The sequence below is a fragment of the Sciurus vulgaris genome, assembly GCF_902686455.1.
Source record: "Sciurus vulgaris genome assembly, chromosome: 11".
Classification (NCBI taxonomy): domain Eukaryota; kingdom Metazoa; phylum Chordata; class Mammalia; order Rodentia; family Sciuridae; genus Sciurus; species Sciurus vulgaris.
Window position 1 is genome coordinate 69,747,056 of NC_136472.1, and position 27,522 is coordinate 69,774,577.

Consider the following 27,522-nt stretch of genomic DNA (forward strand, 5'->3'; position numbering starts at 1 on the left):
AGGTTTTTTCCCATCCTTTTACCTTTAGTCTGTGGGTGTCTTTTTCTATGAGATGAGTCTCTCTCTCTCTTTTTCTTTTTTTTTTTTTATTTTGGTGCTGGGGATTAAACCCAGGGCCTTGTGCTTACAAGGCAAGCACTCTACCGACTGAGCTATCTCCCCAGCCCCAAGATGAGTCTCTTGAAGACAGCATATTGTTAGGTCTTTCTTTTTAATCCATTCTGCCAGTCTGTGTCTTTTGATTGATAAGTTTAGACCATTAACGTTCAGGGTTATTATTGAGATATGATTTGTATTCCCAGTCATTTGGGCTTATTTGTGGTTTTTAATTTGTCTTGGTTTCTCTTTTGAATGGATTTTTCTTTATGGTAATTCCACCCTTTGCTGACCTGCATTGTTGTTTTTCATTTCCTCCTCATGGAATATTTTGTTGATAACATTCTGTAGGCTTTCTATTTGTAAATTCTTTTAACTTTTGTTTATTATGGAAGGATTTTATTTCATCTTCAAATCTGAAAGTTAGTTTTTCTGGGTATAGGAATCTTGGTTGGCAACTATGCTTTTACAGAGCTTGAAATATGTTGTTCCAGGTCCTTCTAGCTTTTAGAGTCTAGGCTGAGAAATCTGCTGATAGCCATATTGGTTTTCCCCTATATGTAATCTGATGCTTTTTCTCTTGCAACCTTCAAATCCTATCTTTATTTTGAATGTTAGGCATTTTCATTATAGTGTTCTTTGGTGTGGATCTGTTGTGATTTTGTGCATTTGGTGTTCTGTAAGCCTCTTCTAATTGATTTTTCCATTTCATTCTTCAGGCTTGGGAAATTCTCTGATATTATTTCATTGAATAGGTTGTTCATTCCTTTGGTTTGTATCTCTGTGCCTTCCTCAATCCCAGTAATTCTTAAACTTGGTCTTTTCATGATGTCCCATAGTTCTTGGAGATTCTGTTCATGATTTCTTACCATCTTCTCTGTTTGGGCAACTGTATTTTCAAGATTAAATATTTTGTCTTCATTGTCTGAGGTTCTGTCTTCCAAGTGGTCTAATCTTTTGGTGATGCTTTCCATTGAGGTTTATTGTTTCCTTCATTTCAAGGATTTCTGTGGTGTTTTGTTTTTTTTTTAGAATCTGTCTCTTTATTGAAATTATCTTTTGCTTCCTGCAGTTGCTCTTTCAACTGCTTATTGGTATTATCATTCATTGCCTGCATTTGCTCTCTTATCTCATCCTTTGCTTCATGAATCATCTTAATCATGTATAATCTGAAGTCCTTTTCTGACATTTCTTCTACCATTCTGTCATTGGATTCTATTAATATAGAATCTAGATTTGTTTGGATCATCTTCTTCCCTTGTTTTTTCATGTTGTTCATGTATCTTCCCCTCTAGCAGTGCAGATCTGGGTTATTGCAGTTTCCCCCCTATAGGCTTATAGTGACCCTATAGGTTTCCAAAACCTTTTCTTTAAGGGGGAGATCAATATTAGCAGTGCCCAGTTCAGACACTATGCAATCCTAGACCAAATAGCCCCTATGAGGACATTAACAATATTGTCATAATAAACAGAATGAGTTCAATTATTATCTTCAGTAAAACAAACAGATTTGCAATAAGGTCTGCAATTTCTAATGGAGGACAAAGAGGATGCAGAGGGATGTAGGATGTAGCTGTTGATTAGATAAGAAAAGAATATACAGAAGTTCTAGATAATAGAGTGAGAGTATAATCAAAAGAAGTTGGTTGTTAGCATGCAAAAAGGGAGAAAGAGACTGAGGGAACAGGTAAACAAAAGGAAAAGAGAACAAGAAAAGTAAACAAATAAAAACTTAAAATTTTTCAATAAGGAGAAAAAAGAAAATCTACAGTATAACAGTCATGTAGTAATGAAACCTCTCAGAGTTCAGTAGCCTGATGCATGAGAGGTACCTGACAAATGAGCTTCAAGTCTCCAGGAGGCATCTCAGGGTGGGATTTGCCCCACCTTAAGATCGGAGCTCTGGCTTCCAGGATTATCCAATATGGCCACTCTGGCTTCGAAATGTGTTTGCAAATGGGGAGCTGCAGCTCAGGATGTGGGCGTGGTCTGCTGGAGGTCCTGGAGGTGGGGTGCGGTTGGTCAGGCAGGGGTCCTGGAGGTGGGATGTTGTCAGTCTGGTTGTGGCATCCTGGAGGCAGGGTACAATCAGTTAGTCTGGGGGTCCTGGTGGCGGGGAGCAGTCAGTTGATGTGAGGGTCCCAGAGGCAGGGAGTGATTGGTCGGGCTGAGGGATCCTGGAGATGGGCCTCAGTCAGTCTGACCAGGAGTCCTATGGGGCCTGGCTGTTGTCTCAAAATGGCAGCAGCCACATGTAACCAAACCTGCAGGTACAGTATCAGTGAACTTCCAGGTAACAGTGGGCAGCTGGCCCTCCACTGGCAGTCTGTGGTCAGTTTGCTGACTGCTCTCGGACTATGGGGAGGTAAACTTCAGGTGGTGGATGATGGATAGGTGAAAGGCAGGGGATGGACAGGCAGGAGGCAGGCAAATGGCAGATGATAGGTGCCTGACAGTGAGCAATCTGCTCTCAAAAAGGCGTCGATATGCTGGCTGACTGCAGGTGATCGCAGTAGACAAATGGGGTAAACAGCAGAGGATCGTAAACAGCAGGGGATCAATAAGCAACAAAAACTGCCTCACCAAGAAACAGATCTCCTCTGCTTGAAATTCGAGTTAGGGAGTGACAAGGAATGAACACAGCCTCCCTCTAGTCCACCATCTTGGATCCCCAGCAACTCCTGATTTGTGAGATAAAATTGCTAAATTTTATTCCTTCTTTTTTTCACAATTTCTGAACACCCCTTCACCAAGAATTCTTCATCTTTTTTCAACTAAATTGTATGTTTTAGAGTAGCATTCTTTTAAAAGACATTGTTTATAAAATAATACTAAGATAATGTCTATTGGAAATTTTTTTCAAAATGATATTGTTTATGTCATTCTGTAGTTTTGTGATGTTTCATCATGATTCCTGAATGAAGATAGAACTTAAATGCTAATTTCAGTTATTTAGGTGCCTAACTAAATTTTTATACTGCATGTTAAGATTGTTAGTATGTTTTCTCTTTAGGAACTTCGTTTAGAGGATTATCAGGCTAACCGGAAAGGCCCCCAGAACCAGGTGGGAGCAGGTACCACAACTGGCTTGTTTGGGTCTTCTCCAGCCACCTCCAGTGCAACAGGACTCTTCAGCTCTTCTACTACTAATTCAGGATTTGCATATGGTCAGAACAAAACTGCCTTTGGAACGAGTAAGCACTTGACTTCATATTGGACCATATTAAGAAAAAACAGACACTAAAAATAAAACAGTGATTATTTTATGATAAGTGCAATGGAGAAAAATAACTCAGGGATTCTGGAGGAATAGGGAGAATCTGGTTGTGTGTAGGTGTGGGAGAAGTACAATTTTCAGTGAATATAACTAAGTGGGGCTTCACCTAATAAAGTTGTTATTTGAGAATTGACTGATCTGAAGAAGGTGAAACCAAAAGTTGTACATATTTCTGGAGGAGGAACATTTCAATTAGTGGGAACCATGAGTCTTAGCCAGATGCATTGGGGCACACATATAATCCCGGTGATTCAAGAGACTGAGGCAGGAGGATCACAAGATTCAGGTCAGCCTCATAAATTTGGCAGGACTAAGCATCTTACTGAGAACCCTCTTTCAAAATAAAAAAATAAAAGTGGGAACTGAGGATATAGCTCAGTGTTTCAACACTCCTGTGAATCCCTAGTACCAAAAAGATAACTAACTAAACAACCTCAGTTTTTGCTAAAGAGGAGAAGGCAAGGTGGTGTTTTGGGAAAATGGGGGGCCAATATCAAGGCTTGAGTTTTTATTTGATTTGGAAATTCATAAAAAGTTGTTTTTAAAGTAAAATGTGAAGCCATGCACAGTGGCACGCCTGTAATCCCAGCATCTCGGGAGGATGAGGCAGGAGGATCACTAGTTCAAAACCAGCCTCAGCAAGTTAGCAAGGCCCTAAGCAACTTTGCGAGACCCTGTTTCAAAATAAAATATAAAAAGTGACTGGGGATGTGTCTCAGTGGTTAAGCTCCCCTAGGTTCAATCCCCAGTACCAAAGGAAAAAAAAGAAACGTGATTATGAATGAAGGATCATTCTTAAGGCTGTTATATTGAGAGTAGATGGTGGAACAAATTAGTTTGAAAGTTCTTGTTGCATGAGAGCTGATGGTATCTTACACAAGGATGGTTTAAATAAAAAAATAAGCAGGGCGTGGTGAAGCATGCCTGTAATCCCAGTGACCTGGGAAGCTGAGGTAGAAGGATTGCTGGTTTGAGACCAGCCTCAGCAACTTAGCAAGTCCCTGTCTCAAAATTAAAAATGGGCTGTGAATATGGCTTAGTGGTTAAGCACTCCTGGGTTCAATCCCTGGTACCAAAAGTAAAGATCTGGGATTGTGGGTGTAGCTCAGGGCTGGAGTGCAAGCCTTATATACATAAGGTCCTCAGTTCAATTTACAGCATTTCAAAAAAAAAGAGAAATTTTGGGATTCAGTTATAGAACTAAATTTGTTTATGCGTACACACATACTGGGGATTAAACCCATGGGCATGTTACCCTGAGCTACATTCCTAGGCACCCCTCCCCCCATTTTTTAATTTAAATTTTGTGACAGGGTTTTACTAAGTTGCTTAGGGCCTTGCTCAGTTTCTGAGGCTGGCCTTGAATTTGTGATCTTCTTGCCTCAGCCTCTCTAGATCACTGGGATTACAGGCATGTGCTACTGTGCTTGACTGAAAAAGGTTGATTTAGTTTGAGAAGTGAGAGAGAGGAGTTCATGATGATAACTGAATTATTTTATAAAAATATTACTTTTGTCAGGCACATTGGCTCACACTTGTAATCCCAGCTGTTCAGAAGACTGAGACAGGAGGATTGCAAGTTCAAAGCCAGCCTCAGCAACTTAGTGAGGCCTTAAGCAACTTTGCAAGTGCCTGTCTCAGAATATAAAAGAGTTAGATATATCGTTCAGTGTGTAAGCACCCCTGGATTCAATCCCTGGCTTAAAAAAATATATTTTTTTTTTGCAAAAGTAGTACATGTTTATGATGCAAAGTTCACAAAAAAACAAACAAAAAAAAAACCCAAAGATCTTTTCTTTCATTATATCTCTTTCCTAGCCACCAGTTTGTAGAAACAAGCAAAAGTTAAAATTTTTTCATAACCTTTCAGAGAAATACACATATACACATAAGTGCCTATTTAAGTAACATCCAACATTCTTCTCGATCTTAGTATGATGTGCTTTAGTTTAGCACATATTCATTATTGAGTTCTCTTTCAGACTGGAGGCTAGATACATTGATATGAAGAAAAAGCCTCTGTTCTCAAGAACAGCTTAGTTTAACAAGGTGAAAATACAACATAGACTTTGATAACGTTATCTTGTATACTAATAGAAAGCTATGGGCTCACAAAGGAAGAGCATTTAGCCCAGCTAGGGTATTATTGTAGAAATGAAAGTTTTAACTAGTGTGGAGTTCTTAGGATAGAAAACAAAAGGGTTTGTGAATACATGCAAGGTAATGTAGATAGTAATGGATAACTTAAGATTTGCTGGATTATTGGATAATGTCAAGTTTCAGGTTTTTATGTAGGTTTTTTGTTGTTGTTGTTTCTTTTTCCATTTATTTAATTTTTTATTTTCTCTTTTTCCTGAAAGGTACAACTGGATTTGGAACAAATCCAGGTGGTCTCTTTGGCCAGCAGAATCAGCAGACTACTAGCCTCTTCAGCAAACCATTTGGCCAGGCTACAACCACACAGAACACTGGTTTTTCCTTTGGTAATACCAGCACCCTTGGACAACCAAGCACCAACACCATAGTAAGATAATAGGCCTTTAGTAAATTCCAGGTCTTATTTGTAGAGCTTAGTAATGAGGCTTCTGATCATTCCAAACTGGCAAGTTCTGCCTTTACTGGAGTTCTTTATAGAGTTGAGGATATTTGGTAAAGGAGAGAGAACACAATTTATAAGGAATTAAGATATAGATTTCAGCCCAGTTTTATCTCCTTACTCATTAAGGGTCTGTTGAGCAGTCGTCTATCCTTTTTGAACACGTTTTTCTCATCATTAAGTAAGAACTTGCATAGTGTGGGCTATATCAAAAGTACACCTTGTGACTTGCCATTCTGTAGAGCTTAGGAGAAAATACTTGTCAATTACATAATATTCATTCAGCTTATTCTGGTAAAGTAAATTCAGGCAAACAAAGTCTAGTAGTTGGTGTTGGGGGAGAGAATAGACCTAAAACTCAGAGCAATATTAGATAATTGCTTCTTCTGTTCAGAAAGTAAAAGTACTCACAGTCATTACTAGTTTATTTCTAGGGATCCTTTTTATGGAAGTGTGAAATTAAAGATTGATTTGAGGTATGTTTAATTGATTAAAATTCTTGGAATTTACCTGGTACTTAAATTAGTGATGCTTTGCCTGATTGAAGAAAACAAGTACAGCCAGACCTCCAGATCTTTAAAATAGCAGTAGACTGAATCAAGCAAAATATAAAAAGAATTATACGCCATGACCAAGTGGTGTTTATCCCAGATATGTTGCTTCAAATTAATTATTAAAAACTTTAAAAAATTGAAGGACTGGGGATGTGGCTGAGTGGTTAAGCACCCTGGGGTTTAATTCTTGGTACCAAAAACAAATTTTTTTTTTTTAAATTATTGCAGTACTCTAAGAATAAAAAGCACATGATCACCTCAGTAGAAAAAGTGTACAATACACTTTCTTGGCAAAAACACTCAGATGGGAAACTAGGATTGTGGCTCAGTGGTAAAGCACTTGCCTAGCATGCGTGAGGTACTGGGTTCGATCCTCAGCACCACCTACAAAATAAAGAAAAGTATTCTGTCCATCAACAACTAAAAAAAAAAAAAAAAAAAAAAAAAAAAAAAAAAAAAAAAAAAAAAAAACATTCAACTCTGCGCAGTGGTGCGTGCCTATAATCCCAGCAGCTTGGGAGGCTTAGGCAGGAGGATCAAGAGTTCAAAGCCAACCACAGCAGTGAGACCCTAAGCAACTCATTGAGACGCTGTCTCTAATAAAATATAAAAAAACTGGGGTCTGGGTTTGTAGCTCAGGGATGAAGCACTTGCCTAGCACATGTGAGGCACAGGGTAGATGCTTAGTACCACATAAAAAAACAGGAGAGTAAAAGTACTGTGTCCATCTATAACTGAAAAAAGAAGGGTGTCTGGGATGTGATTCAGTATTTGAGCACCCCTGGGTTTAATCCTTGGTACCAAAAAAAAAAAAGAAGAAGAAACAAACACTTAACAAAGAATGAAAGGGAACCCATAATAGCCAGAGCAATTTTAAATAGTGGCTTAGGTGTAGATATGAATTTATATGGTCCTGCCTCACTCGGGAGCTGTGACATTTTAGGAGAGTCATTAATTGCTCTGAGCTTTGTATTCTTTTGAAAAATGGGGATGCGATACTCCTTTTTAAGGTCATTGTGAAGAGAAAAAAAAAAAAAGCTCCATGTGAAGTGTTTATCATAGTATCTGTCACTAAACTTTAAAATAATGATAACTATTTTTATTAATCTAAAATCTTTAAGGAATCTACTGTGTCTATAGGACAGGAGCCCCTCTTTCTCCTTTACTAGCAAAGCAGTAAAACTTATTTTTCCTTTTTCTCAAAAAGAGAAAAAACTACTATGGATAGTTCTTAATCTAGATTACCTTTTGCAGGGTTTATTTGGAGTAACACAAGCCTCACAACCAGGAGGTCTTTTTGGGACAGCCACAAACACCAGTACTGGGACAGCATTTGGAACAGGAACAGGTCTCTTTGGGCAGACCAATACTGGGTTTGGTGCAGTTGGTTCGGTAGGTGTTCACAACTGAGCGTAATTTCACCATATGTATGAGTCTGATAAAGGAATTTATAGAAAGATGTCATTGTGTTCCAAGTTTTTTAATTGGGTATTTTGTATGATTTGATACTAAGAGCAAATAAAAGCTATTTTGATGCAAAATGAAATTATTAATTGAACTCAGTAGGTTTATTTTCAGTTAGCAAATCCTTCACTTCAGTGCTTGTGCGCAATTTGTTTCTAATAGCAGAGTATCATTTCATTTGGCTAGTTTATTTTTAAATTGACAATTGGCATTGTATTTTGTACAATGTGAAGTTTTGAAGTATATGCACATTGTGAAGTCCAGGTGGTTGATTTAAATTGTTGAGTCTTAAATGAGATGCTTTCATATTTAAATCAAATAATTTTAAATGACTAGATCTCCCTTTGTGTTTTGGGTGATAAATGGAATGATTGGGAAATTATGCTTTTTAAATATTAATTAAATTGTTGAAATTGTTCAGGTTCTCATTGTTTCCATACTGCTGGAGGTTTGACTGAACTAATTACTAAGCCATTTAAGTGAAAAATTACTATTTGGAAATGTAGTTTACCTAAAAGTAATATGAAATTCTTTATGACCCTTTAAAAAAACATGTAAGTGAGAATCAGTATGAAACAGCCTGTATTAAGTACCCATTATAAGAAGCTTTGGGCTTAGATATAGCTGCTTAAGTAGAGTTCTTACCTCACATATGCTAAGTCCTGAGTTCAATCTCTGTACCAAAAAAACAAGAACAAAAAATGAAGAAACTTTGAATTTACAATTGTGATTTTGTTAAATAACAACAACAAATTCCAGAATATATGATCCTATTTTCATGGATATTGAAAAATTTTTTATTAATCTCATTTGAGCAGATAACCGAAGTGAGAAGTCGAGGAAATCATAATGCTTCAGAAAGTTCATACACCTATTAATAGCAGCTTTCTTGATGTATTAGCCACATGCCATACGATTTGTTTAAAACGTACAACGCAGTGGTTTTTAGTGTATTCAGAGTGTGCAACCATCATCACATCAATTTTAGAACATATTTATTACATCAAGAAGCACAATCTATACTCATTAGCATTTATTTCCCATTGCCCCCTAGTAACCTCATGCCTAGTTTCAGTATCTATGGATTTGACTGTTGTGGACATTTCATTTAAGTGGAATCATCTTTTGTAACTGTTTTTTTCACTTATCCCAGTGTTTTCAAGATTCATCAGTTTGTAGCATATTTAAAATTTTTGTGGTAACTATTTCTTCCGACAGATTACATGTCTGATACATTTCTGTTAATAGAGAAAAAAAGTCGATTTCCTTTTTATTTTTTTCTTGCCTCACTAAAATCCTGTTTGCTGAGGTGTTACCATTAACTTTTTAGCCTGAAAATATTCCGTGTTTATGATCTTGCTCAGGTTATCTTTCTAATGGTCTTTATTCATCTGCCTTTCTTAAAAAATTATGACATATTTACCCCCATTTCACACCCAGTATATCATACCTGAAGTAGCCTCTGTTTATTGTTTGTTGGGTATCTATAGTATTTAAAACTTTGTTCATTATTTTGTTCTTTTTAGACCCTGTTTGGCAATAACAAGCTTACTACCTTTGGAACCAGCACAACCAGTGCTTCTTCATTTGGTACAACCAGTGGCGGGCTCTTTGGTAACAAACCAACCCTGACTTTAGGAACCAATACAAACACTTCCAATTTTGGTACATATAAAAAGCAGGTTTGGCTCTCTTAAAGTTATACTGACTATACCACACATCATCCTCCTGATTCCTATGATTGGAAATATTAAAAATTCTCAGGTAAGCTGTGGCTTAATGTGAGGTACCAGAGGGAATGGTTTAAAGTCATGGACTTGGCTTCAAATGTTTAGTAGAGATATAAATTGACTTTCATTTTCCTTGAATTACTTTACCAGTCACTAGCCAAGAAACCATAAATGAAACACGTAGGGTTGAAGTAGCACATTCTTTTAGGCCAAGTTTCAAACATGAAGGTGTAATGTACTAGAGACATTTGATGATTCTTTCTGATTTGGGGGATTATTCCATAGTTTTTTGGTAGTTCAAAAATTTTATTTTTTTGGGCTGGGGATGTAGCTCATTTGGTAGAGTGCTTGCTTTGCAAGCACAAGGCCCTGGGTTCAATCCTCAGCACCGCAAAAAAAAAAAAAAAAAATTATTTTTAAATTCATGTTCCTTGTAAAATATTTCAGAAAATAAAGAGAAGATTGTGCAAAAATTAAAAAATAAAAAACTATCAAAAATAAAAGCTTCTAAGCTATTCAGAGATATACAGGAGACCAGTTTAGTAGAAACAATGTTATAATTTTGAGTATCACAACTACCTAACTAAACTCTTAAACAAATTAAACATTATTTGTGTATGATGTGGAAAGTTCATTTTATTGACAAAAGTAATAATTACTTGGTAGAAATATTTTTTGAAGGGGCTAGGATTGCCTAGCATATGTGAGGCACTGGGTTTGATCCTTAGCACCACATAAAAAATAAACAAAATAGAGTATTAAGAAAAAGAGAAATGTTTGTTGAAGATTTCTTTTGTCAGATACATCACTAGGCACTGATTAATTCTGGGGGTCAGTCCATGAAAGCAAAGACATTATAATTGGCATAGGTCAGCATTTATGTTCTTTAGCAACTTGAATTTTTTCCCCTTTTTTTTCTTTTTTTGCAGTACTAGGGATTGAACTGAGGGGCACTCTACCATTGAGCTGTATCCCCTCCTCAGCTCTATTTATTTATTTCATACATTTATACATGGGATTGGACCCAGAGGTGTTTTACCACTGAGCAGTATTCCCTGTTTTTTATTGAGACAAGGTCTAAGTTGCTGCAGGCCTCACTAAGTTGCTACAGCTGGTCTTGAATTTGTGATCATGCTGCCTCAGCCTTTTGAGTAGCTGGGATTACAGACTGTGCCACAGCACCCAGCTGGTTTTTTCTTTTTTTGTGGTGCTAGGGGTCAAATTCAGAGCATACTAGGTAAGCATACTATCACTGAGCTATATACTTAGGCCATTTTGTGAGTTTTGAATGATCTTAAAATGTACTAGAAAAACATTTAAACATCCAGTGGAAGCTTAACATGTTTTCACAGAAATAAGAACTATATGGGAAAGATAAGTCCTTGTTAGGTATCGATTCCTAAATTTATGGATTTGATTTTATTTTTGTAACCCCTTTGTTTATTCACTGCTGGTAATGATTATAATTCCATATATAATTCTTTTTGGTTGTATTCTATTTTAAAGAAGAGCTTTGAGTCAGGGGACTTGGGTAAGATATATCTGGTTTATGTACTTGTTTCTTATAAAACCTAGAAGGGAAAAATACTTTAAAGAATCAGATGCATGTTTCTTAGCTTTATTATTATTATTTTTTCAATCTGTCATTCCCCTTCCCTAAAGAACCTTTGTAGACCTTTATTCTCAATCACCTGATTCTGCACACATACACCACTACCACCACCACCCTCCACCCCCATGCCCAAAATAGGATCTTGCTGTGTTGCCTAGGCTGGCCTGCAAACTCCAGGGCTTAAGATAAGAGTTTTCTGCCCTGTCCTTCTTTGTAGCTGGGGCTATTAGTGTATCCCATCAGACTTGGTGCATCATCTGAAATATTAATACCACACATATACTGCTTCTGTAAGTTCTGTGACCTTTTGGAGGATCATAAACTCTTGTAATCTTGATTTTTAGTCCTTTAAGAACCATTTTTCACTCCCTTTGAAAATGCATGTATTTAACCCATTGTGTTCTATTATCCAAAGATAGGACACCTGTAAAAACTTAACTGTGAAGTTTTATAGGTGTTCTATGAAATTTTACAGTTTTTTATAGGTATCCTACAAAGTATAATATGTAAGATGATGGAACATAGTGGGTTAATGAAAGTTATATTGCAGTATACTTCATGTTTAGAATTAAATGTTATTTGTAAATAACAGTTTTTATATGGGCTATGCCTCATGAAATAGGCTGTACTTTTAAAATATTTTTTATCTTATTTCAGGGTTATAGATTTCTGATTTGCTTGGAGGACTTTGTTGTTGTATGAATATATTTATACTCATGTTCACTGATTTGAAAATGAAAGGTCTCATCTTTATCTGACTTCCCTCACTACTTTGTGTGCTGAATTTGAATTATCCTTAATTTTAATTTGTAAAATTGTTTTGAAATAACAGCATTGACAAACTTGTCAGTGAGAATCGGAGGAAGTGTGTGGTATAAACAGTGTAAGTTGGGACTTATCTCCCTCCTGTGGGTTTGAGGTAGTTCATAAATATCTTGTTTTTTGATGTTATGGGGGTGTGAGATCTTTTGGTGAAATTTTAAATGAAAAAGAAAAATAATTTCTCCAAGTATGGTTTATTTATTTATTTAAAAAAATTAGTGCTTGAGTAGGCAGCACTCCCATTTTATGGCATAGCTATTGGCACAATTAAAAAGAAAAGACTTTAATGAATACGTGAACCTCAGATGTGTTGAGGTTAAGTCATATGACTTCCTTAGATTTTTTAAAATGGCTTGAAATATGCATTGTTTCAAACTTCATATTTTTCAACTTTTACTTGGTCTTCTTCATGTGATAATAATTATATATAGGCATGACAAAATATAACATTCTCAGTGATACTGTTGTCAATTCCCAAATATTCTCTTAATTCTCTTTGTTTTATTGGGACTTAGTCCCATCCATGATAATTTTTACGATTTCAAGTATGTTATGAACAGGGTTTCAGAAATGAGTTTTTTTCATTTATGATTGTTTTTTCTTCTTTCATCTTTTATTAATGATATGTTTTCTAGTTGTTTTGTTGATATTTAGCTCCAAAAGGAATAATGAGTCTTTGGATGCATTTGAACAACAAAAACATCATAATAGCAATGCAGTATGATTATTTTGTTTGATATGATGAATTTTAAAGGGGAATTAAAGGATTTGCTCTAAATAGCAAGCATAGTGAGAATAGATGGTTTTCCCAACTCTTCATTATATCCAATAGTGAAATAAATAATTCCAACTCAAGATAAGTTATTCATAGGTTATCTTCTTACTTTAATGTTAACTAGCTGAGTCCTTGATTGTTCCTGTGAGTCAGTTGAGTATGATCTGCCACACATTACTGCCCATGCCAGGTCTATCTGTTTAAAACCAAAACTGCTATAGAGATTTTTATAGGTTATTTTCACTTTAGCAAGAACCTTTAGGTTCCGTAAAGTGTCTCTGTTGACTGTCTTTTATTTTTTAGTGAAAGTTTGAGGGAATGAGTTTTTTCTTCCTATTAAGTAAATTTGAAGCATATGTATTGAATGGTTTGAGCCTTATAAGTATGCTCTGGAAAGCTCAAGCACATTCACTTTGCTTTATTGTTCAGTATTATCCTATGTTGTATTGATACTTTAAGACCAAAATGTAATTAAGTAAATATGAAGATTTTGCAGGTGTCAAAATTTTTGAAAAGTCATATTAGCCTATAATTTAGAATTCCTAAATATTGTTAATAACAAAGTATGCAAAGCTTAAGTTTGGGATGCTTCGTGTTAAACTCCCTTATAGAGGAAATTGAGTATTGTGTTAAAAGTACAACCCACTCATTCTTTTGTCTTCTTAGGTTTTGGCACAAATACCAGTGGGAATAGTATTTTTGGAAGTAAACCAGCACCTGGGACTCTGGGAACTGGGCTTGGTGCAGGATTTGGAACAGGTAAGGATCTACTACCATGAATTTTAGGAAAGAATTGTATTGGTTTTCTGATTGCTAGAACTTAGAAGTTTGTCTGATCACATACCTGAAATGAAGAGGCCTGGATTTTCTTTTACTAATGGATTTGTAAAACATTCCCAGCAGTTATATTTTTCCAGGTCAAAAAAATGAGCACATTTATTTTAGAAATAAATTCTACAAAACGTAGAATTTGTTTTACAGAAAAAATAATTCTTTTTTTTAACCGAATGTTTGTCCTCTAATAGCTCTGGTCTGTCTGGGATTTTCCAGAATGTAACATGAGAATTGTCATTAAGATGACATAATTAACATCTAGTCTCCCTGTGTTAGTAACAGGGATTTGAGATCTAGACTCATTTATCCAGTTAGCCCTACAGTAAGGCAGAGGAGTAAACACCTGCTGAAATAATTAACAAGTACTCAGATTTTGCAAGGTTTGTACATACCTTTCAGTGTTTTACTGTAATAAAGATCTGTCACCCTTTTAATTATTTCACCAATAATTATTTTTCAGTGCATTTGAACATATTTATCTTTCTACCTGCCCAGCTGTTTTAAACAACTGGAAGGGGTTATGGTCATAAAATAAGTGTTTCAGCATGTAGAGTTAAGCATTTTAATTGAACCCCTTTTCGTGCTTTGAACTGTTACCTTTCATTTTCTATTGTAAATTAAAAGATAAAAATGCTGGTAAAATGTTTCAGCATTTCAGAAATGAGAAGTACTTGTGTTTCAGCTGTGAAGAAACAGCTGTTGAAAGTTTGGTATGTACCTTGTTAGACCCCTTTCTATGCATTTTTCAAGTATGCTTACAAAACATGTTTGTACATGTGTTTTATAGATGAGGTTTTCGATTATATTATATGGAAACTATACTCTTCATAAGTGTTTGTCTCTTTTCCTTTGGCGTTATTGGGGTTTAAACCCATGCTAGGTAAGTGTTCTACCCCAGAATTACATCCCAAGCCTTGTACGAGTGGTACGTCTGTTGATTGTGATATTTCAGTGGGCTGCAGCCAGGATTTTAAGAAAATAAATTGGAATAAAAATCATTGCACACAGTAAGATTACTATTCTTTCATCAAACTTTGTTTCAGTTATGCATGTGATGTTTTCCATCTCAGCATATTTCATAACGTGTGCCACAGTAAAAATATTTGAAAGCAGCTGTCTTCAATTGTATACTGTTTATGTTTATAATGTATTTTTTTCATTTTATAAATTGTTTGCTTTTTTCTTTTTGATCAGTTCATATCTATCTCATATTAAAAATACCTACTTAGTATTTATGTGTATTTGTGTATATATACATATGCATAATTTATATGTACCATAATTTATCTAACTTTTCCCCTATTGATGGTTATTTCAGTTATTTGGTGTTATTAACCAGGTCCTTAATGAGGATCTTCATCATGTAATTTTGCATGTGTGTTAATATAGGATAGATAAATCAGATTAGAATTACTAATCTGGAAGATATGCATATTTTGAGTTTCAATTCATCTTGCTAATTTTCCTTCCACAAATAATACCAATTAATAACTGGTGTAGTGGCACATGCCTGTAATCTCAGTGACTCAGAAAGCTGAGGTGGGAAGATTGAAAGTTTGAGGGCCAGCCTCAGCAATTTAGCAAGACCCTATGATCAGTGGTAAAGCACCTTGACTTTAATCCCAAGTACCAAAAAAGAAAAAGAAAGAATGCCAGTTTCCATATTGCTGATTTTCTTGTTTCTTTGTTTTCTAGTCACTGTGTGACTAGACTGGTCTCAGACTCCTGGGCTCAAGGTATCTTTCCATCCTTAGCCTCCTGACTAACTGGGATTATAGGTATGTGTCACTGCCCTTGATTTATTGGGCTTTCAAATCTTTTTGTATGTGGTAGTGGAAATTGATATAATCCAATTTGCACTTTACTGATTACTGAAGGTAGATATCTTTATGTAAGTTCATTGGCCATTCAGATTTTTTAGTTCTATATTTACAATATTTGAACTTTGTTTCTTGATTATTTATTTATTTGTTCTAGGTATTTAGTCTGGAGCTGCTTTACCACTAGACAGACCCTTAGCCCTTTTTAAATTTTCTATTTTGAAACAAGGTCTCACTTAGTTGCTTTAGGGCCTTGCTTAGTTGCTGAACCTGGCCTCAAACTTGGGATCCTTAGCCTTAGCCTCCCAAGATGCTGAAATTACAGGCGTGCACCGCAGTACCTGTCTTCTCTTGATTTACTTTTAAAAATGCTTTATATATATTGTGGATCTTAACCTTTTTTTGGTTGTAGACTTCCATCTAATTGTTTGTTTTTTAGTTGGGGAATCTTACCATATTACCCACTTTGTTATCCCAATTCATGGGGTTAAGGAATCCTCTCACCTCAGGTCCCCAAATAGCTGGGATTACAGGTGTACACCAACATACCTGCCTGAACTTTTTAACTTACACAAATTCTACTACATAAATTTTAAAATAAAAACTAAAAACTTTTGGTTTTTTGTCATGGTGTTATCCAATACAGTACATAAGCCGAATACATCAATATTTTCTTCTAACCCTGGAGGAAAAAGTAGCTTTGGTATGGGCAAATTAAAGAGGATGTTTTCAGTGGTAGTTTTGACTCCTAGAAAGTTTATGAACATAAACCTAAGGCCTGGATAAGATGTTGCTCTAATGTTTTGTTTTGGTACCAGGGATTGAACCCAGTAGCACTTAACCACCAAGCCACACCCCCAGCCTTTTTTTTATTTTGAGGTAGTGTCTCAGTATCTCACTAAGTTGTTTAGGGCCTCACTAAGTTACTGATGATGGCTTGAAGCTTGAACTCCTCCTGCCTCAGCCTCCCAAGTCATTGGGATTGCAGGTGTGCTCCACTGCACTCAGGTAGTATGTGTTAGAGATAATGTGCACTCCTTAACAATGGGATGATGTCTTGTTAAAGCCATCATAAATTGAAATTATCTTATGTAAGTCAAACATGCTTCTAGTATATGTAACCTGCGGAATGTCATAGATTAGGCTATCCTACTTTAACATGCTCAGAACACTTAGACTACAGTTGAGCATTGCCCAAGAGTATCATACCACATATCATTAACCCTGGTAAAGATTCAATCTGAAATTTCAAAATATGGTTCTACTGGGTGCCTACCACTTTTGCACCATTGTAAAGTGAAAAAAAAAAATCTTAAATTGAGGATACTGTCTGTATTTCCACCCAAGCCCTTTTGTTCATTATTAAACTTCGTAAACAATTTCTTCATGACCAACTTTAATATTTTTGTTTTTACTGTTAGTCTCTCTATTTACTCTTTGCTTTCTGGATCTTGCTGGTTGTGGTTAACAATGTTCTTCCCCTATAGGAGAAGATTTTAAAATGTTCTAAACCTTTTTTCTGAATGCTGTTGTCTGTAATAATCTAACCTTTTGATTTGTTTTAGTACATTCAATTCTCCTTAAACAATTTTCCCTCACAGACAATGAATCACATTTTTTGTTGCTGTTATACATTTCTCATCTGTGTCTTGTCTATAGAAACTAAGAGACAAAATTAGTGAAGAATTTCCCCCCCAGCCTTAGCAGCAATTGATTGTGAAAAGAAATGAGACTTGTGAGAGTTACGAAGAACATACTATTGAAATTCCTTGATTATTACATTTACTAAGGCAGGCTTTTGACTTTGAGTGTATCCTGAGACTTGTATATAACCAGCTCATGAATTCTACATTTCTTGGTATCATAAGTAAACTGGCACTGTAGCTCTGGAGGGCATTAACGAAGTGGGTTTCCTTGGCATATTCTTATTGTGAGTGATAAATTCAGAGTCATTCCTCAACAGAAGTAAAATTTCCTATAACATTAGGTACTTCATGATTAGTTGACCATACAAATATTCAATGTAGAAATGCATAGGTTTTTGTTTTTGTTTTTTTGTTTTTGTTTTGTTTTGTATCCTTAGATTTATCTTACTAGTCTTAGTATAAAAAGTTTTATATTAACTCTTGGCATGTAATTTTTTTTTTTGCATGTAATTTTTAGCTCTATATGTTCAGACCAAGAAACACTAAATCATAAGCATATTGATTTCTTGTTTCATATTTGATGCTATTGACTATCATTGCAGGATCAGTTGGAAACCACTTTCTTGTTAGTTATTTAAAATAATATTTGAAAGTTTTAGTTCTTAACATTTTCCATGAAGTAATATGATTATATTTGTTAAGGTTGATTCTTTTCAGAGATACATGGAAAAGCCAGCTGTAATCCCAGCTACTCAGGAAGCTGAGGCTAGAATATTGCAAGTTTGGGGGCCTAGCCTGGGCAATTTAGTGAGAACCTATCTCAAAATAAAAATAAAAAGGGACTGTGAACATAGTTCAGTGGTAGTAGAGTGTTTTCATAGCAAATGTAAAGCTCTGGGTTTAATCCCAAGTACAACAAAAACCCGAAAGAGAGAACACACACAGAAATGTTTTCTGTTGAAAGCTAAGAGATACCATAGATAAAATTAAAAATTCTAACATATGTTAGATCTCAGAAAGAGTATAACCATTTTGTTTTTTCCTTGAGTATTCTTGAACTTTTTAAAGCCATTATAACCATTTTGCTCCCCCATTTTAGCTTCCTTAGGACTCCCACAACTTACGATAAATACAGCACATTTTCTTCTGTTTTTTTGTTGGAGGGGGGTTGGCTTTTGGTTTTTGGTAATGAGGATTGAACTCAGAAGTTCTTTACCACTAAGCTACAACCTATCCCTTCCTGAGACAGAGCCTCATCAAGTTGCTGAGGTTGTTCTTAAAATTTTGATCCTGCTGCCTCCACCTTCACAGATATTGAGGTTATAAGGACTGTGCCACTATGCCTGCCTAGCATATTTTCTTATGGTAAAGATTTACAATACCATTATCATATCACATATAATACCACACTTAAAATGCTTCTCAACTTGTGGAGTATTAGTAAGTCCCTTCATTAAGCATAAAGTACTGTTTGTGCTTAAAATAAGGCAGATTTTGATAAAACATTTTTCTACTGATACATTAAAATCTACCATCAGGCTATTCATTCATTCATTCATTCATTATTCATTCATTTAGAAAGGGATTGAACCCTGTGGTACTTAACCACCAACCCACATCCCTATTTTGAGACAGGGTGTTGCCCAGGCTGGCCTCAAACTTATGATCTTCCTGCCTCAGTCTCCCGAGTTGCTGAAACTACAGGCGTGTGCCACTATACCCAGCTCAGTCAGTTGTTTTTTATGTCAGTCCTTTTCAGATCACTGTAACCTCACAGTGCTTTTTAAATTTTTTTGTGCATTATGGAAATATGGTGAGTTTTAGGCTGTTTCATGTATCCAGGGCTGCTGCAGAAGTGAGGGAAATACCCCTCCAGAGCAGAAATTTGTATCCATTTTATGTCTTTGAGTTCATCTAAGTTTTTAAGACCTCATTTGCAGGTTCTAGTAGGGGAGCACAGCTACTCCTATACCCTTGGCCAAAGAACAGTCCTTCTGTATCATGGAAGGTCATCCTCTTTGACCAAGTGCACAGCTTTGGGAGGGACATACATGGAGTGGTGAGGGAGGAAAGCACCACCACCCTAGCCAGTCAGATCAACCAAATAAACTCTACTGATCAATGAGGTGACAGATGTCACAGCCATATCGCCCTCACAGCCTCACCTATGTTTTTGTTTAGTGTTTAGGAGGTATTGGGCTACCAGAAAAAAATAAATCCTAAAGTTTGTGCTGTACACTGTTTTCTTTGAGGGAGTAATATATAATTTAAGTATTTCTTGGAGTCTGTGCTAATGATTTGAAACTTAAAACAAATTTTATGACCTGTATTAAAACTGGGCATTTTAAGGTAAAGTAATCTCATTGCTACATTGTTGTCTTTTGGGGGGTTGGATGAACCCAGGGGTGCTTAACCACTAAGCCACATCCCCAGCCTTTTTTTTTTTTTATTTTTTTTTTTTTTAACTTTTTTATCATGAGAATAGGGCCTTACTAAATTGCTGAGGCAAGCCTCAAATTTGTGATTCTCCCGCTTTAGCTATTCCAGTTGCTAAGATTACAGGCATGCGCCACCATGCCTGGCTGTTGTCTTATTTTTAATGAGGTTGAAGAAGGAATCATTTATCCATTCATTAGATGCCCTTACTGATTTATATTATATGTATTCTGTATGTATAAACTTTTTTTGATTGTAATCTCATGACAGTTTCTATATTGTGTGTGTATTTTAAACATTTTTTTTTTACTTTATTATTATTATTTTTATTTTATTTTATTGTGGTGCTGAGGATCGAACCCAGTACCCCAGTACCTCTCCCTTGTTAAGCAAGCATTCCACTACTGAGCCACAACCCTGGCCCCCTCTAGTATATTTTTTAACTCCCAAATATCCTCCCCTTTTTTTAACCAAGGACCTTGCTAATGTCAGACAAGTGCTGTACCACTGAGCTATACCCCCAGCTCCAAAATTACTATTTTCTTTAGGAAAAAAATGACAAATTTCTATAATATGATAAATTTCTATAATAAGTTTTCCCTCTGGTAAAAATGAATTCATAGTCTAACCAGTCTGGTTTATGCTGAAACTTGACTCTGTTTAATAACCTTATCACAGGATGTTTCTCTTTTTATAAAAAAAAAAATTTCTAAATTTTTTTAGAAAAAAAAAATTAAAGCAATTTTCATGAGATGGTATAATTGAAAGTGCTAATTTTTGCTATTCAAAGATGATGTATTAGATTTGATTTTCTGGAGTTTAGTCTACATGTCAGTCCAAGAAAACATGATTAGGTCAGCTGAGTATTTGGATTTTTAAATACGGAAATTGTCAATGACCATTATATTTTAGTTCTTGGGAAATCTATCTTACTATAGAGTGATAATTAAGCCCTTAGTTATAGTGTTAGATGCATCTAGGTTTGATCTACATTTCTACCATTTACTTTGGGGGGGCAGCACAAGGGATTGAACCCAGGGGCTCTACCTCTGAGCTACATCCCCAGTCCTTTTTATTTTTTATGTTTTAGTTTTTGAGATAGGGTCTTGCTAAGTTGCTGAGGGCTGACCTCAAGCTTGTGATCCTCGTACCTTAGCCTCCTAAGTCACTAGGATTACAGTTCTCTGTCATTGTGCCCAGCTCACTACCATTTACATTTGTGATACTGAACTCATTCCTAAACCCTCAGTTTTCTCATCTGTAAAATGAGAATAATAGTTTCTACTTCAGGCATATTAATGAATATGTTTAGTATGTAACAGACATTTCTAAATGCTTTAATATATTTATCTAATCTTCGGATGAATATCTAAGCAACATATTATAATCTCATGTTACAGTTGAGGAAACTGAAGTACAAAGAGATTAAGTGATTTTGCCTATGGTGGTATATAAGGTACCAAGCCCAGTGCCTAGCATATAGTTAGATTTTACCATATTAGCTGTTTTGTTGAAATGTGACTAGTCATTTTGAAGTTTCCAAATGTGTTATATTTTTAAGTAAGTGACCTGCACAACATTCAAAGGATCTTCTGTGGCGCTTTTTTTCTTTCCTCTTGTCTCCATAGCTCTTGGTGCTGGACAGGCATCTTTATTTGGGAACAACCAACCTAAGATCGGAGGGCCTCTTGGTACAGGAGCCTTTGGGGCCCCTGGATTTAATACTACGACAGCCACTTTGGGCTTTGGCGCCCCCCAGGCCCCAATAGGTAAGTGTCAGTCACTTTAGAAGGCTTTACTCAGTTTATTTCTTGCTAATACTTAACTTGCTTTCTTGGTTTTTCCACCTCACCCAGGTCCTATCCCAACCAGAGGGGAGAGAGAGAGAGAGAGAGAGAGAGAGACACACACACACACACACACACACACACACACACACACCCAAAAAAAAAAAAAAGTTAAACAATTATGTAGTACAGAAGGGCCTTCCCTGTTTCCCTATTCCTAGGCCCAGTTACTCCAGGACACAACTTTTGATACATTTTTAATTCATCTAGTTTGTAATTAAGTTCATATTAGTAAGTGATATGCTATTTTAAGTCTATTTAACTTATTTTGTTAGATGAGAATTTAGCTCATTATTACCTCTACCTTTTTTTGTATGCTTTTTTCAGTATAACTGTTTATTAAACTTACTATATTCCTTTTTAGTTGTTGAAGTATTTTTCATACTTCATTCATTTGAATATTACTTTTCAGTTTTTGCAGCATCTTTTTTTTTAATTGGCATGCTTGGGATCAAATCTAAGGTCTCACATATGCTAGGCAAATGCTCTCCCACTGATATATCTCCAACCTCTTGCCGTTATCTTTCTAACCTCTTTATTTATTTCTCATCCAAGAAAACTATCTTAGTTTTTAATTTAATTATCTTTTAAAGAAAAGCCTTTTCCACCAGAAATGGAAAACTGGTATTACCTAAAATAGAGTAATTGAGCTAGAAGGAAAAAGAGAAATTAGTTTCTATGCCACTAAATGATTTCCTGTATTATTATGACATATACCACATTTCAAACCTTCGTAATTTAAGTTCAGTTCCTTTATACTTATTTTGTCAACTAGGTGATAGTGTTTTGTCAAATGAGGATGTTAGTGTCCTTCCCTGCCCTTCTTTTTCCCACCATTCTTTTCTTCCCATATCATTCATTCATTTTTGTGTGTGTGTGATATTGGGGACTATGCCCAAGACCTTGTACTTGCTATGCAAGCTATCCAACACTGAGGTGTATCCCCTGCCTTTTTAATTTTGAGATAGAAGCCTGCTAAATTTCCCAGGCTGGCCTAAAACTTGTGATCCTCCTGCTTCCTCCTCCCAGGTAACTGGGATTGCAGGTATGTGCCACTGTGCCAAGCTCCATTTTTAAATTTTTATGTTGGTAAAATTGATATGTTTGTAACTATTACTGTCCTCTGTTCTTTGGTTAAAAATAATTTAAAAGTTCAAATTAACCCAATTTTTTTTTTTTTTTTTTTTTTTTAAATAACTATGAAAACATCGTCACCCAACCAGGTACACATTCCTCATACAGCTTCCCCCGCTGGACTTTCTTCTTCTTTTATTTGGGGTAGGGGAGCCTTACTGGTGATTGAACCCAGGAGAGGTCTACCACTGAGCTTACATCATCAGCCCTTTTTGATTTTTTTTTTTTTTAACTTCATTTTGAGACAGGGTCTCAATAAATTCCTGAGGATGTCCTCAATTCGTCATCCTGCCGCCTCAGCCTCCTAAGCTGCTGGGATTACAGTAGTGCACCACCACTCCTAGCAGGATTCTTCCTTGAAGTTTACTCAGTAATAACTGCTGTATCCTAAATTTTTCCTCTTAATTTCTTTCCTGTTTTTCTGAAATATATCTTCAAGTGAAGTATTATAAGGGAGTAAACTGAATACTTAACAGTTCTGAAAATATCTTCATTCTTTCTTCACAGTACAGTGCTACAGAATTCTGATATGAAAATTATTTGCTCTTAGAAAATGACTTTTTCCCTTTTGGTAATGACCATTATTGACAGGATTAATGTCTGTCTTATTCTTGTGATCTGTTCCTCACATCTACATAAACATTTAGGATTGTCCTTTCATCCTGAAATGTCATGTGTTTTGTTTAGACTTTTCTATTTTAATGTTTATGTCAACTGTGTTTCTACTTTTTTTTTAATGATTTTTTTTTTAAAAGTTGTCAATGGACCTTTATTTCATTTATTTATTTATGAGTTACTGAGACTTGAACCCAGTGTCTCACACACATTAGGGTAAGTACTCTACCATTGAGCTACAACCCCAGCTCTGTGATTCTACTTCATAGGAGCCTTTTGATTATTTTATAAATATTCTCTGGATTTTTAATTTATAAGATTTCTTTCTTGTTCTCTGAATGTTCCTTTTCTAAAGCATCTGATTCATAGATACAGTTTTCTTGTGATAGTATTTAGTAATTAGCATTAAAATTTTTTTAGAGTGCCCTTGTTCTTAAATCTTCAGGATATTTTTGGGGTTGCTGAGGCTGACCTTGAAATTGATGATCCTTTTGCATCAGACTCCAGAGATACTGGCCTTATTTGCATGTGCCACTGAGCATAGCTTTTTTTCTTTTTTTTTTGGCTTCAATCCTAATGTTTGGTGATTGTTTCCATGAATATTTAGCAATAAAATAATGATTTTTGAAAATCACTGTCAACTTTGTGTTTTTGGTTAGGGCTTATTTACCAATGTTTCATTTTGTATAGCAGCCTAGAAACCAGCTGTTATCCAAAGGTCCTCTAAATGTTAGAATGCCAAATTCTTAGTTCTGGGATGATGTCATTATACTAGTTGCCCTTGTCCTTTCCATGTGTTGTCATAGTTCCATCACACTCTGGTGTTTTGACCTACCTTTTGAGCATCAGGTTAATTAGGAGAACAGTAGTAAATAGTTTTTAAAATAGACTATTCAATAATCTTTCCCTCCTATTTTCAGTCTCACTTCATCAAACCCTGATATTATTGTTCTTCATCTTCTGGGATTCTTCCAGGGCAGATATACTTCATTTGACTCTTAATTCCCTTTGAGTGTATTCTAAGCTAGTTTCCTCTATCCTGCTTTATCATTCCTTTGTCCAGTTCTTTCCCCTAAAAGTTTGTATTTTCTCATCTCTTCATTTGCTTCTTTGTCATTGTGAGTTTCTATAGATATATTTTCCTTTGTAAAAAACTGTAGATTTGGGACTCGGTTTGTGGCTCAGTGGTAGAACACTTGACTGGCATATGGGAGGCACTGGGTTGGATCCTCAGAACCACATAAAAATAAATAAGTAAAATAATGTTATTGTGTTCATCTACAACTAAAGAAAAATAATATTAAAAAACAGATTTTAATGAGGTCTTTGGAGAGAGAGAGGGTAAATTAGAATTCTAATTGATCTCTATGAACTTTAGAATTGTCTGTCAGTAAAGATAATATTTTGATTTTATTTTCCTTATCTTTGGTTTTCAGTAGAAGGGGTCATATAAGTACTGTAACCTGCCATTTTTACTTGGACTTTTTGACTGGTTTTTAATGATCTATATATTTTTCCTAAGCCAATTACAACTTCTTGATATGACAGTTTTTCTATTAATATTACTGTTCACTCATAAGTATTGATTTTAGAATGTACCTCTTTGTACTGCTGAATCTTAGTTGGAAGGTATTTTAGAGCTTTTGTGAGTCCACCCTTATTTCAGGGAGGACTTTGTCTTAAAAACCTTAGTTATGATGACTTCTTTTCTTTACAGGGCAGTCCAGTCTGTTGTTTTGTTCAGGCTCTTTAGACAACTAAACCTGCCTCCATAGACTTTCCACCCAGTAGTAGTTCTTATATTTCCTAAAGCTAAGAAAAACCTATTCTCTTTTCTTCCAAATAAAATATCATAAGTTTCTTCTGTGTTATTAAAAGACTTGGTTTTTCTACTTTTTCCTATCCCTGTAATCTTTTGGTCACAATTTAGTTCTTAAGTTATGTTTTCTAATTGTTAGGATAGGAATTGAGTATAGCACAAGGAGTAGCTCTTAACTAGTGCTTGCTTGTTTATATTTTGGCAACATAATCAGATTTGTTTTCTGTATTTTTCAATAATACAGTTAACATAGAGAAATTTTCATATTTATAATACAAAAATAAAAATGTTCACACACTTTCCTAATTGTTTGGGTTTGTTAAAGGAAGTTTTTATTCATTTTTTTGTGGGGGTAGAGCGGGGATTGAACTCAGGGGCTCTCAACCACTGAGCTACATCCCCAGTCTTTTTTTGTATTTTATTTAGAGAAGAGTCTCCAGTACTTAGAGCCTCGCCGTTGCTGAGGCTGGCTTTGAACTTGTAATCTTCCTGTCAGGCGTGTGCCACTCACTCAGCCATCTTTTTTTTTTTTTTTTTTTTTTTGAGTAAGTACAGGTAGTGTGACCTATACTTACTTCTTACATGTGGGGTTAATTGTTAGTGGTCAGAATTTCTTAATTGACTAAAGTCATTTAAGTAGCAAAATGACTAGTAAAGATTAAGAGTTCTGTAAACATTTTTCTTAGTCTCTTTGTATAGGTTCCACAACAGTGTGCTCTGTTGTTTGTAATACTGGTATCAGAAGAGGCTGTTGTAGTATACTTTTTGCTTGCCTGTGGTGTTAGATTGGGTTTAGGAACTTTCTGAATACAGGTGGTTTGTTCTGTGTTCTTTAAATTGACTTCTGGATTTCAATACTGGGAACAAATTTGTACTCTCTCAATATCAGCAAAATTTCTTAGTATTTAATGAATATATCCAACTTAAAGCAAGTTTTATTTGACTAAAGTGGATATACTCCTATTTTCATTAATTTAGTTGTAGCTGCCTGTTTTGTTTTTTGTTGTTATTGCGGTTGATTTTGGTTTTTTTCCCCTCCATTTTGAGAAATTTTAAAATGCTTTGTTTCTTGAACAGGAACTGTCAAAATATGTTTTGACCTTAGCCTATTTCTAAATGTTTATAAAAGGAAAAAAAATAATATTTTTATTTCTAAAATGAGTTGTTATTTGTTATTTGGTATTTTTGGAAAGATTTATCTTACAGAGAAATTTCTTCATCAGTGTATTTATTGCAGGTAGGGATTTTTTTTATGATTTGTACAATTGTAGGTCATGAATATAGTGTTCATTCTTCCTTTTGTCTTCACTAAGTTCTCTGCAACTGATAACAGATGTTTCCTCTTACAATTTGAGAGAAAATTAGACTAGGTGATCCTTTTTACTTTTGGTGTGTGTTTAATTATGAGTATTAAATATAAGTAATAAATGTATAAGAATAAGAATGTCTTAATCATTTTCACTGCTTGCATGCTACCATCTTTCTTTATATCCTAAGTGCAAGAACAAAAAAACAAAAACAAACAAAACTTTTTTTGGGGTGGTGGTTTTTTGAGATTAAACCCTGGACCTTGTTCATGCTAGGCATATACTCTACAGAAAGTATGCTTCTAGCCTGTTTACAACTTTTTGTTGTTGTTGTTGTTTTTCAGTGGTACTGGGGCTTGAACTTGGTATTTCATGTTCTTCTACTCAGCTATACCCGTAGGCCCTTTTATTGTTTGAGAATGGGTCTGGCTGAGTTGTCCCTGCTGGCCTTCAATTTGTGATCCTCCTGCCTCACCCTCCCAAGTAGCTGGGATTACGGGTGTGTGCCACTACACCTGGCTAAAAAAAAATATATATATATTGTGGAATTTTCACTTATTAAATCAAAGATACTTCCATATTTCTGCAGTGAAACATTCTCATTTTTAATAGTTATAACTTACCATGTCAGTGTATCATAATTTTTATAACCATTAACAATGTAGGACACGTATGCTGTTTCTCAATCTTTTTTTTTTTTTTTTTTTTTTGTGGGTGCTGGGGATCGAACCCAGGGCCTTGTGCTTACAAGGCAAGCACTCTACCAACTGAGCTATCTCCCCAGCCCCTCTCAATCTTGACTGATACAGAAAATGTGCCGTGAACACTTGAATATGTCTCTGTTTTATTTCCAATTTTCTTAAGTCCTTGGTTTAAATTTCTGAAGTTGAAGTTAATTGATTAAAAATAATCCCATTGATTCAGTAGGCTGTACCAGGAGGATCACAAGTTCAAGGCCAGAGTGCACAACCTAGTGAGACCCTGTCACAAAATAAAAAGAACTGGGGGTGTAGCTCAGTGTAGAATACCTCTGGGCTCAATCTCTAGTGCTACAAAAAATTAGAAATAAAAATGATTAAAGCAGTAATTGATCTGTATATTATCATTGTTTCTTTTAGACAGATTAAACTATTTAATG

General features: G+C 35.3%; 1 protein-coding gene across 8 annotated transcripts in view; it reads left to right on the forward strand.

Moving 5' to 3' along the window:
- Positions 1 to 27,522, forward strand: part of NUP98 (nucleoporin 98 and 96 precursor) — a gene marked incomplete at its 3' end in the record, with an annotated part of 131,561 nt that overhangs the window by 40,809 nt on the left and 63,230 nt on the right. For 4 of the 8 annotated variants that reach the window (XM_079104678.1, XM_079104684.1, XM_079104682.1 and 1 more), the window contains 6 exons: positions 3,110 to 3,290; positions 5,734 to 5,897; positions 7,778 to 7,915; positions 9,514 to 9,652; positions 13,593 to 13,685; positions 21,291 to 21,431. In XM_079104678.1, the coding sequence (XP_078960804.1) occupies positions 3,110 to 3,290; positions 5,734 to 5,897; positions 7,778 to 7,915; positions 9,514 to 9,652; positions 13,593 to 13,685; positions 21,291 to 21,431 (856 nt within the window). The remainder of the gene's footprint in view (positions 1 to 3,109; positions 3,291 to 5,733; positions 5,898 to 7,777; positions 7,916 to 9,513; positions 9,653 to 13,592; positions 13,686 to 21,290; positions 21,432 to 27,522) is intronic. The other 4 variants (XM_079104680.1, XM_079104685.1, XM_079104679.1 and 1 more) reach the window with 3 other exon arrangements.